This window comes from Crotalus tigris, unplaced genomic scaffold (genome assembly GCF_016545835.1).
Source record: "Crotalus tigris isolate CLP2741 ecotype Arizona unplaced genomic scaffold, ASM1654583v1 scf7180000024361.1375286210:1436186, whole genome shotgun sequence".
In the NCBI taxonomy this organism is placed as follows: domain Eukaryota; kingdom Metazoa; phylum Chordata; class Lepidosauria; order Squamata; family Viperidae; genus Crotalus; species Crotalus tigris.
This window is the reverse complement of record NW_024100529.1, coordinates 871,162-883,202: the sequence shown is the minus strand read 5'-3', so window position 1 is coordinate 883,202 and position 12,041 is coordinate 871,162. Positions and strand designations below refer to the sequence as shown.

The 12,041-nt window shown below is 46.3% G+C and overlaps 1 protein-coding gene across 1 annotated transcript in view; it reads left to right on the top strand.

Moving 5' to 3' along the window:
* The window catches only part of DIS3L2 (DIS3 like 3'-5' exoribonuclease 2), a 202,655-nt gene that overhangs the window by 106,011 nt on the left and 84,603 nt on the right, over positions 1-12,041 (top strand). Inside the window, exon 11 of the mRNA XM_039327402.1 lies at positions 211-290. Coding sequence (XP_039183336.1) covers positions 211-290 — 80 coding nt within the window. The remainder of the gene's footprint in view (positions 1-210; positions 291-12,041) is intronic.

Below are 12,041 nucleotides of genomic sequence, written 5' to 3'. Positions count from 1 at the left end.
ACTTCAACTCCCAGAATACCCCAGCCAAGCAACACTGGGAGTTGAAGCCCAGGCATGCTGGCTGGGGAATTCTGGGAGTCGAAGTCCACGCATCTTAAAATTGCAAAAGTTGGGAAACACCGAGACAGAGAGAGAGAGAGCACTAAGAAATCAATTCTTTTTGATATTTTTTTGTGCTTGACTAAGTTTTCGTTTCTTCCGTTCTTACAGGAAAGAATGCATCTTCACCATTGACCCATCCACCGCCAAGGATCTGGACGACGCTCTCTCTTGCAAGCCGCTTCCAGATGGTAGGACACTATCTCTTAATATTTCATGTCCAGTTACTGCCATGTTCTGTTCAAAGATATTTATCCTGGAAACTGAGATTTTGCCTGGAGTGTATAACGGGGGGAGGGAGTGAATGGCGCAATGGCTTAGCGCAGGGGTAGGCAACCTCGGCTCTTTTATGACATGTGGACTTCAACTCCCAGAATTCCTGAGTCAGCATAGCTCAACTCACGTGAGTGTTTACCGTGCGTGTTGAGGGCATTTACCGTAAGAGCATTTGTGGGCCAAGTCACATGAGCGTTTACCACAAGTGTTGCGGGCATTTACCGTAAGTGTTGAGGGCATTTGCGGGCCAACCCGTGCGACCGTTTATATGACTGTTGTGGATGTTTACTGCAAGTGTTGCGGGCATTTACCATGAGTGTTGAGGGCATTTGCGGGCCAACTCGTGCGAGCATTTCTGTGAGTGTTGAGGGCGTTTACTGTGGGGGCGTTTGCGGGCCAACTCACGTGAGTGTTTACCGCAAGTGTTGCGGGCGTTTACCGTGAGTGTTGAGGGCATTTGCGGGCCAACCCGCGCGACCGTTTATATGACTGTTGTGGGTGTTTACTGCAAGTGTTGCGGGCATTTACCGTGAGAGTTGAGGGCATTTGCGGGCCAAATGCTCACCATGAGTGTTGCGGGCGTTTACCGTGAGGGCATTTGTGGGCCAACTCACGTGAGTGTTTACCGCAAGTGTTGTAGGCGTTTACCGTGAGTGTTGAGGGCATTTGCAGGCTAACTCGCGCGACCGTTTACATGACTGTTGTGGGCGTTTACCGCAAATGTTGAGGGCGTTTGCGGGCCAACTTGCGTGAGCGTTTCTGTGAGTGTTGTGGGTGTTTACCATGAGTGTTGCGGGCGTTTACCGCAAGTGCTGCGGGAGTTTGCAGGCCAACTCGTGTGAGCTTTTCCGTGAGTGTTGCGGGTGTTTACCATGAGTGTTGCGGGCATTTACCACAAGTGTTGAGGGCTTTGCGGGCCAACTTGCGCAAGCGTTGCTGTGAGTGTCACAGGCGTTTGTGACCCCATTTGCGTCGTGGGCATTTGCTGTCCAGCTCAAATGAGCATCGCTGCAAGCGTGGTTGGCGCTCACGGCCCCACTCAAATGAGCAATGGATGTTTGTGTGCGCACACATGCATTGACCCCCCTCCACAAAACCATCCCTTCTTTCTCCCCTCCACCCGCTTCGGGTCACCAACCCCAAAAGGTTGGGGACCTGTAATGTAGACAATGCAGGAGATCAGTCCTCTTGGAGAAAAAACAGCCCATTCTCTCTATCATCATCATCATAATAATAATAATAATAATAATAATAATAATAATAATAATAATAAAGTTGGAAGGGACCTTGGAGGTCATCTAGTCCAACTCCTTGCTCAGGCAGGAAACCCAGTGCCATTTCGGACAAATGGCTGTCCAGTCTCTTCTTAAAAACCTCCAGTGTTGGAGCGTTCACCGCTTCTGGAGGCAGGTGGTTCCACTGGTTAATTGTTCCGTCTATCAGGAAAATTCCTTCTTAGTTCTCCTTGATGAGTTTCCATCCGTTGCTTCTTGTCCCGCCTTCAGGTGCTTTGGAGAACAGGTGGACACCCTCTTCCTTGTCGCAGCCCCTCACAAATATTGGAAGGCTGCCTTCATGTGACTCCCCTCCCCTTCGACAGCTTTTCCTCCATTAAACAACTTTCCCCACCAGCGGACTTTTTTTTTTTCTTTTCCTCCGCCTCCTCCCCATCCTAATGCTTCACCGAAATCTACACCTCTGCAATTTCTCCAAGTGTGTCCTTCGCCTCCATTCCAATTTGCAAAGACAGCCGGGTGCCGCTTCGCATCCCTGTATAAACTCAGAGAGCATTTCCTAGTAGAATTAAGCCTTCTCCAGTGGAGCATGGAAGAGTCGTAAAAACAGCTGGCAGTTCTCTCTCTCTCTCTCTCTCTCTCTCTCTCTCTCTCTCTCTCTCTCTCTCTCTCTCTCTCTCTCTCATTCCCTTCATCTCTTTTGGCTCAGCGATTTTGCTGTTGAATGGAGGCTTCAGAAGGCCAGCCAAGTTCAAGAAAGTTTCTCCCTGTTGTAAGTTCTCCGTTGCCTGCCCCCCCTCCCTTCCCCTTGCATGGCAGAGAGAGAAAGAGAGAGAAATGTGATCTTCACAAATCTGGTGTTCTTTTGCCTGTGACTTTTTAAACTGCTTCCTTTCGTGGGATTTTTTTTTAATGGTTTTTTTTGGGTGGGGGGAAAATTGGTTTTCTGAACTTTGCTGGCTGGTAGGGAGCGTGAGGTCTGAGGCCGAGCGGAGAGAGAACTCTTCCTCAAGGCGACTTGTAAAAAGTTGAGAAGGCTTTGCGGGCAGTAAGGAATTTGGGCTGGCAGAAGACAGGAGCAGGTGGGATAGACAGAGAGGGGGAAAGGAAAGAGTGCAGGTGGTCCTCAACTTACGGCCACCGCTGAGCACAAAATTTCTCTTGCGAAGGGTGATGTTTGCTGGGTGGGTGGTGCCCCGTTTTGCAACCTTGCTTGTTAAGTGAATCACTGCAGTCGATTAATAATAATAATAACAACAACAAGAACAACAATTGTCGATAAGAAAGACAAAAAAGTCTGGATAGTGGACGTGGCAGTGCCTGGAGACAGCAGAATAGATGAGAAAGAACTGGAGAAGATAACAAAATACAAAGACCTACAAATAGAAATAGAAAGACTGTGGCAAAAGCAAGCAAGGGTAGTACCAATAGTAATAGGCTCCTTGGGTGCAATCCCAAAACAACTGGAGCCCCACTTGAACACCATTGGCATTGACAAATTCGCTATTAGTCAATTGCAAAAGGCGGCCTTACTAGGAACTGCTTCCATCCTGCGACGATATCTGTAATACCATCAAACAGCCACATCTGCCTATCCCAGGTCCTGGGTAAGGACTCGATAGGTAGATAAAATGCCAAATCCAGTCTGAACATCTGGCTGACTGTGCGATGATCGATAATAATAATAATAGACAGCAGAATAGACGAGAAAGAACTGGAGAAGATCACAAAATACAAAGACCTACAAATAGAAATAGAAAGACTGTGGCAAAAGCAAGCAAGGGTAGTACTAATAGTCATAGACGCCTTGGATGCAATCCCAAAACAACCACTTTTAAGATATGGCAACATCTGAGTACCAGCAGTCGCTTAGCAAGGTGTCAAAAAATTGATGACCAAAAAAAAAACCGTAATAAAGTACAGGTAGTCTTCGACTTACAACAGTTCGCTTAGTGACTGTTTGAACTTACAACGGCACTGAAAAAAGTGGACTAGAAGTGGACTAGAAGACCTCCAGGGTCCCTTGGAGGGGCTATTCCAAAGAAAAGAGTCAAGCTCTTCTCCAAAGCGCCCGAAGGCAGGACAAGAAGTGACAGATGGAAGCTAATCAAGGAGAGAAGCAACCTGGAACTAAGGAGAAACTTCCTGATAGGGAGAACAATTAATCAGTGGAACAACCTGCCTCCAGAAGCGGTGAATGCTCCAACACTGGAAGTTTTTAAGAAGAGACTGGACAACTATAGTATAGGGTCTCCTGGCTGAGCAGGGGGTTGGACTAGAGGACCTCCAGGTTCCCTTCCAGCTCTATTCTTCTGTTAATTCTAACATCCATCTGAGCAAAGGAGCTAATTCAGAAAAAGGGTGGCTGATGGCTTCTGCCTCCTTTGGAGACTTTGTCCTGACCTTAACAGCCAGGTCTGTATATCTCCTTTCATCTCCGCTCTGTCGCTCTTGGCCTGGCTTCACCCTGAGCTTGGAAGCGGTGCCGCAATCTTCCTATCTGCCTTTGTGGAATCCCTTGCATATTTCTGCAGTCAGTCAGAAGCCGAGGACTACGGCTTTCGGCAGACCCACGGCACCCCTGTCTGCTCGTTTTCGTAGGGGTGTTGAAATATTTACAGTGCAAGAAACTTGGCGGATTGCAAGTACTGGATGTTCTGCGTGGATCTGGCCGGGACAGAGCTGTTCGCCGTCTTCCAGAATACCTGGCGGGCTAGCTGTCCCGCGGCCAGGCGCTGCACCTGGTGGCTTTGCACACGGGTTGTCGCCTCGGCCACCGCAAGTTAAAAAGTCGCTCTTGCGAGGGGCTTCAAGGCCAGGCCGGTGCCGCGTGTAAGGGATTCCCTAGGCTTAAGCTGCTGCTGGCACATCGCTTCTGAACGGCTGAACCCCTCTCCTTTGTTTGGCAACGGGAAGGCCCGTCTCCCAAAGCGGTTTCCTAACGGATTTGAGAAATCCCGAGGCCTAATTTATTAGCTGTTGCAGATACAGCCCACCCTGGATTTAAGCGGATAATGGGTGGAGGAGGGCCTTTCGCTCTGCCCTTTCGCTCTGCGGGTTACCTGCTTGAGAAACTTCTGGAAAACTTGCAGCATGGGTTGTTCAAGGCCACTGCTGCTTTTGTCCTTTGTGCAGGACAACACATAGGCCTCAGCCTCTGTTATCTGTTCAGGGAGATCTTTAGATCCCAAGTGATTAGCAGGATTGGACTTCACAGAAAAGCTCCAAGCAGCAGAAACAAACCACAAAGGCAGGGGGTCTTCAAACTTGGCCACTTTAACACGTGTGGACTTTAACACGTACCTGACTGAGGAAATAATAATAATAATAGTAGTAGTAGTCATAGGCTCCTTGGGTGCAATCCCAAAACAACTGGAGCACCACTTGAACACCATTGGCATTGACAAATTCGCTATTAGTCAATTGCAAAAGGCGGCCTTACTAGGAACTGCTTCCATCCTGCGACGATACCTGTAATACCATCAAACATCCACATCTGCCTATCCCAGGTCCTGGGTAAGGACTCGATAGGTAGACAAAATGCCAAATCCAGTCTGAACATATGGCTGACTGTGCGATGATCCATAATAATAATAATAATAATGAGGAGGAGGAGGAGGAGAAGAAGAAGAAGAAGTAGTAGTAGTAGAAGTAGTAGTAGTTGGAAGGGACCTTGGAGGTCATCTAGTCCAACTCCCTGCTCAGGACAAATGGCTGTCCAGTCTCTTCTTAAAGTGTTGGAGCATTCACCGCTTCTGGAGGCAGGTGGTTCCACTGGTTAATTGTTCTAACTGTCAGGAAATTTCTCCTTAGTTCTAGGTTGCTTCTCTCCTTGGTTAGTTTTCTCCATCCGTTGCTTCTTGCCTGCCTTCAGGCGCTTTGGAGAAGAGGTTGACCTCCTCTTCTTTGTCACGTCCCCTCCAAGGGACCTTGGAGGTCTTCTAGTCCAACCCCCTGCTCAGGCAGGAGACCTTATACCAGGGGTCTTCAAATTCGGCCCTTTTATGACTCGTGGACTTCAACTCCCAGAATTCCTCAGCCAGGCACGCTGGCTGAGGGATTCTGGGAGTTGAAGTCTACGAGTCCTAAAAGGTCCAAGTTTGAAGACTCCTGACTTAAATCTAACAAACAAAATGGAGGCTGGCTGAGGAATTCTGGGACTTGAAGTCAACGAGTCATAAAAGGGCTAGGTTTGAAGACTCCTGGGCGCAGATTCACACTTTTTCTCGGCAGAAAACAGAGGTTGCTTGCTCACAAAATCGTCACAACCCAGGTGCCGAAAGAGCAGCGAGGCGCAGCCCTTTTCGGGTAACAAGTGGGTAGAGAGCCTCTTTTCCGGTCTACCTGGAAAACGAGACAACCAGTTGTAAATGCTTATGCATGACCGACAAGCTTTTGAGGTACTGCGTATACGGGAGTTGTAGCAATCTATGAGTAATGAGATGTCTGTGGCAGCTTCTACACTGGTTTCATCAACTTCCTATCAGGATAATCCTAAGGGCGTTTGGCCAAAAGACATTACAGTTGTGTAACTTCTGACAAAAACAGATGAATGGCATGTTGCTACGAGTGCTACAGCTCTCGTTCCAGGTTGGATACTGAGAGGTGAGATACTATGCCAGGGGTCTTGAAACGTGGCCCCTTCATGACTTGCAGACTTCAACTCCCAGAATTCCTCAGCCAGCATGGGGGAACTATGGCCCCCTCATGACTCATGGACTTCAACTCCCAGAATTCCTCAGCCAGTGTGGGGGAACTATGGCCCCTTCATGACTCGCGGACTTCAACTCCCAGAATTCCTCAGCCAGCGTGGGGGAACTATGTCCCCTTCATGACTCGCAGACTTCAACTCCCAGAATTCCTCAGCCAGCCATGCCTGTTTTGTTTTTTTCTCTTACTTCCTCTAGTGGAGAGATTGCATAGGAAGGGATTACAAGAGAGTAAGCTATGCTGGCTGAGGAATTCTGGGAGTTGAAGTCCACCAGTCATAAAAGGGCCAAGTTTGAAGTCCCCTGTACTATACATTCCTTCCAATGCATGTGATCACGCGCAAGCTCTACAGGCCGTCCTTGTGTTAATGATCACAATGCAGCCTCAGATTTCTGTCGCTAAGTGAGACATTCGTTAAGTGAATTTTGCCCCCTTTTGCCCCCTTTCTTGCCCCAAAGGTTATGGGAATCCCTGTAGTTGTTGAATTGGTAACACGGTTCTTAAGGGAATCTCAGTTTTGTCCCATTTTGCAACCATTCTTGGCAGCGTTGTTAAATGAATCACCACGGTTGTGAAATCAGTGACACGGTTGTTAAGTGAATCGGGCTTCCCCCCCCGCATGGACTTTGTTTTGTCAGAAGGTCGCAAAAGGGGATCGCACGATCCCGGCACGCTGCAATCGTCATAAACACATGTCAGTTGCCAAAACCCGAATTTTGATCGCTGGTTGTAAGCGTGAAAAATGCTCCAAAGTCACTTTTTTATAACTTTGTTGTAACTGTGCATCGTTGTTAACTTTGAACAGTCGCTAAATGAACTGTTGGTAAGTTGAGAAGTACCTATACTTCTGCGGTGTCTTGTGCAATATATTCATCTCTCATGGGATACGACTATAATTATTATTTTTTTTTTTAAAAAAAAACTCCTGTGGAAAGGGAACTTAAAGAGATTTGCATAATAGGGATCTGCATAAAAGAGATTTGCATAAAAGGGATTTGCATAAAAGATTTGCATAACAGGGATCTGCATAAAAGGGATCTGCATAAAAGAGATTTGCATAACAGGGATCTGCATAAAAGAGATTTGCATAAAAGGGATCTGCATAAAAGAGATTTGCATAAAAGATTTCCATAAAAGGGATCTGCATAAAAGGGATCTGCATAAAAGAGATTTGCATAAAAGATTTCTATAAAAGGGATCTGCATAAAAGAGATTTGCATAAAAGAGATTTGCATAAAAAGGATCTGCATAAAAGAGATTTGCATAAAAGGTTTGCATAAAAAATCTTGATTCTACCTGGGTCTCTCTTTGGAGCCGTGATTCTTATTGTGGACCCTCTTATACTGGGAAACCAAATGCACCTGCTTAATTATTTTCTTATCACTGGATTTGTGTGCCACCCATCTTGTTGAGAGGTGACTTACAAACATTGTTATCAATGTTATCCATTGTTAAATGGATTGTGCCCCCAAGTCCCCATAGACCGGTATTTCTCAACCTTAGCAACTTTAAAGAGGGGTGGACTTCAACTCCCAGAATTCTCCAGCCAGCACACAGGTGTGCTGGCTGGAGAATTCTGGGAGTTAAAGTCCACCCCTCTTCAACGTTGCCAAAGTAGAAAAACACCAATTACAGATTCGTGTAAATCGCTAGCCTTCTGTAGAGTAGAAAAACACCAATTACAGATTCGTGTAAATCTCTAGCCTTCTGTAGGATTGAGAGTGGGGTCCAACATAGTTGCCAATCAAACTCCTGTGTGGGGGTGTGGGTGTGGATGTGATGGAGATCTGTTTGGCTCCCTTTTCTTAAGTGTGTTGCAACAGAAGCTAAACACTCATCTGTTGAGGATGTTTTAATTAGCTTTAATTCCTGCAAGGAACCGATGGTTGAACTCGGTGGCCTCAAGGTTGCCTTCCTATCCTAGGATTCAGTTGGCCGGATGTGGTTTTTGTTTATTTATCTGTCTTTCTGTCTGTCTATTACCTATTACCTATCTATCATCTATTTATTATCCATCTCTCTCGCTCTCGCTCTTGCTCTCTTTCTATCTATTATCTCTCTCTCTCTTTGTCTCTCTCTCTCTCTCTCTCTATCTGTCTGTCTATCTATCTGTCTATCTATCTATCTATCTATCTATCTATCTATCTATCTATCTATCTATCTATCTATCTATCTATCTATCTATCTATTTTTCTATTATCTATCATCCATTACCTACCTACCTACCTACCTACCTACCTACCTACCTACCTACCTACCTACCTACCTACCTACCTACCTACCTACCTATCTATCTATCTATCTATCTATCTATCTATCTATCTATCTATCTATCTATCATCCATTACCTACCTACCTACCTACCTACCTACCTACCTACCTATCTACTCATTTTGCATTTTCTAGTGGCTGAGGAGGCTAACCTGGGTTTTCCTTAAAAAAGCCACTGAAGTGGAAAATGGATAACCTTTGAAGTCCTAGTCAGCCCTAAGATTTCCCCACCAATATACAAAGAAAGAATGATATTTCTCCCAAAGTCAACCTGTTGGTGTTCCCAAATATGCCATATCCTGCAGGAGGCAGACATGGGGATTTCCAGAAGAGCCTGCACAGAGAGCTCTCAACTTAACAGCCAGTTGTTTAGTGACCGTTCAAAGTTGCAGTGGCGCTGAGAAAAGTGACTTACGACCGGGTTTCACACGTACAACTGTCGCAGCATCCCCGGGGTCACCTGTTCAAAATTTGGGTGCTTGGCAACCATCATATATTTATTACGGTTGCAGCATCCTGGGGTCATGTGATCAGTGTTTGTCACCTTCCCAGCTGGCTTCCGGCAAGCCAAATCAGTGGGCGGGAGTTGGATTCACTCAACGACCGCATAATTTCCTGACAGTGAGAACAATTTACCAGTGGAATGACTTGCCACCAGAAGTTGTGGGTGCTCCATCACTGGAGGTTTTTAAGAAGAGACTGGGCAGCCCTTTGTCTGAAATGGGATAGGGTCTCCTGCTTGAGCAGGGGGTTGGAGTAGAAGACCTCCAAGATCCCTTCCAACTCTGTTATTCTGATAAGGACTAGGGCAGACATGATAGCAGTTTCCCAATATACCTGAGGGGCTGCCACAGAGAAGAGGGGGATCAACCTATTCTCCAAAGCGCCTGAAGGCAGGACAAGAAGCAACGGATGGAAACTAATCAAGGAGAGAAGCAACCTGGAACTAAGGAGGAATTTCCCGACGGTGAGAACAATTAACCAGTGGAACTGCTTGCCACCAGAAGTTGTGGGTGCTCCATCACTGGAGCTTTTTAAGAAGAGATTGGACAGTCATTTGACTGAGGTGTTAGGGGTTTTCCTGTTTGAGCAGGAGTTGTGCTAGAAGACCTCCAGGCTCTCTTCCAGCTCTGTTGTAATAATAATAATGATGATGATGATAAAGTTGGAAGGGACCTTGGAGGTCATCTAGTCCAACCCCCTGCTCAGGCAGGAAACCCTATACCATTTTGGACAAATGGCTGTCCAGTCTCTTGTTAAAAACTTCCAGTGTTGGAGCATTCACTGCTTCTGGAGGCAGGTGGTTCCACCGGTGAATTGTTCTAACTGTCAGGAAGTTTCTCCTTAGTTCTAGGTTGCTTCTCTCCTTGATTTGTTTCCACCCGTTGCTTCTTGTCCTGCCTTCAGGTGTTATTCTGTTATTCTGCCATTCTGTTATTCTATTATTCTGATTCACTTAGCAACTGTAGTAATTCGCTTATCAACCGTGGAGGAAAAGGTCATAAAACGGGGCACGCTTCAGTAGCCGCAAGTCTCCCTGCATCTGAGTCTCGACCAATGGACTGATTAAAAAAAAAAAACTGGGAAAGGCCTCTGGAAAGAAGCTTGAATGCGCCTTTCTCCTCTGTCCTTCCAGCAAAGAATATCTTTGCCCCTGGAGCTGAGACCTAATTGAAAAACGAAAGGAAGTGTGTCTACTTGTAATCTCACGCACAATTGAAAAGTTCCTCTGCTCGTTGCCCAAAAAACTTCAGCGTGATATCTTTCAAAAGCTAGGGAGTTACCAGTCAAAAAGCCTGTAGTATCTTGAGGTCCAAGAACGGGTGCCAGGAGCAAAAGTTGAAGTTGTAAGGAACAGGGTGACCCTCTGCCCGTGTTCAGTCCCAAAAAATTCAAAATCGGTAGCCGAGCCGGGCCTTGGCCAAAAAAATAAAGTCAAATAAAAATAAAATCAACTCTTCATTTTCCATTTAAGCCAGTGGTTCTCAACCTGTGGGTCGGGACCCCATTTGGGGTCAAACGACCATTTCACGGGGGTCGCCAAACAACGCAGTCCTCCATTTTTTTTCCCCTTTTCCTTAGCTGTGCTACTCCCTTTTATTCTGTTGGCTTTTGAAAGCCAATAGAATAGACTCTCTTGAATAGAGTCTAATTCTATTGGCTTTCAAAAGCCAATAGGAAGTGTCCAGGCTGTCTCTGCCCTGCTGAGCCCGCCAAAAGTCCCATTCTGTAAACGGTGCTGCACCAGTTGAGTAGTCCTCGACTTACGACCGGTTGAGTAGTCCTCGACTTACGACCGGTTGGGAGTCGCGGCATTAAAAATGTTGAGAACCACTGGTTTAAGCAATGGGCTAGAGAAAAGTTTTACAGATTTTTTTTTTTAAAACACTGCTGCGGAGTGTCAAAACCTTTGATAATGTACTGTAAAACATTTAGGCATCTTCCATGGATCCCAGGCTGTCTCTTGACTCCGAATGCTGTAGTCCAGCAGCAGCAAAATATTATCTTCTCCTGTGAAATAAAATAGTTAGGATGAGCTAAAATATTAACTGTTACTAATGAGCTGGCTCCTGCACTGGAAGAATCAATTGCAGGTCACAGAGCTGGTATAGAGGATTGACGACTTAGGAAAAACAGCAGGAGATTCAATCAATCAATCAATCAATCAGAATAAAGCTGGAAGGGACCTTGTAGTCCAATCTCCTGCTCAAGCAGGAGACCCCCCACTATTCCAGACAAATGGCTGTCCAGTCTCTTCTTAAAAACCTCCACTGATGGAGCACCCACAGCTTCTGGTGGCAAGCGGTTCCACTGGTTGATTGTCCTCACTGTCAGGAAGTTCCTCCTTAATTCTAGGTTGCTTCTCTCCTTGGTTAGTTTCCATCCGTTGCTTCTTGTCCTGCCTTCAGGGGCTTTGGAGAATAGGTTGACCCCCCCCCCTTCTTTGGGGAAGCCCCTGACATATTAGAAGACTGCTATCATGTCCCCCCTCGTCCTTCTCTTCATTAAACTAGACATACCCCATTGCTGCAACTGTTCCTTATAGGTTTAAGCCTCCAGTCCCCTGATCCTCTTTGTTGCTCTTCTCTGTACTCTTTCCAGAGTTTCCGCATCTTTTTTACATCGTCGTGACCAAAACTGGATGCCGTATTCCAAGTGTGGCCTTACCAAGGCCTTGTAAAGCGGTACTAACACTTCACGTGATCTTGATTCTATCCCTCTGTTGATGCAGCCTAGAATTGTGTTGGCTTTTTTGGCTGCTGCTGCACCCTGTTGCCACACACTTCCATCATTGTCTGTGGAGTTGACTAGGGTGAGCCAAAAGGTAGTAGATAATGGACAGTTCTGGAAAGACTTCAGCGTGAATGTGGTTCATCAGACAGATGTTCAGTCTGGATTTGGCCTTTTTGTCCACCTATGGAGCCCTTGCCAAGGACCTGGGGTCGGCAG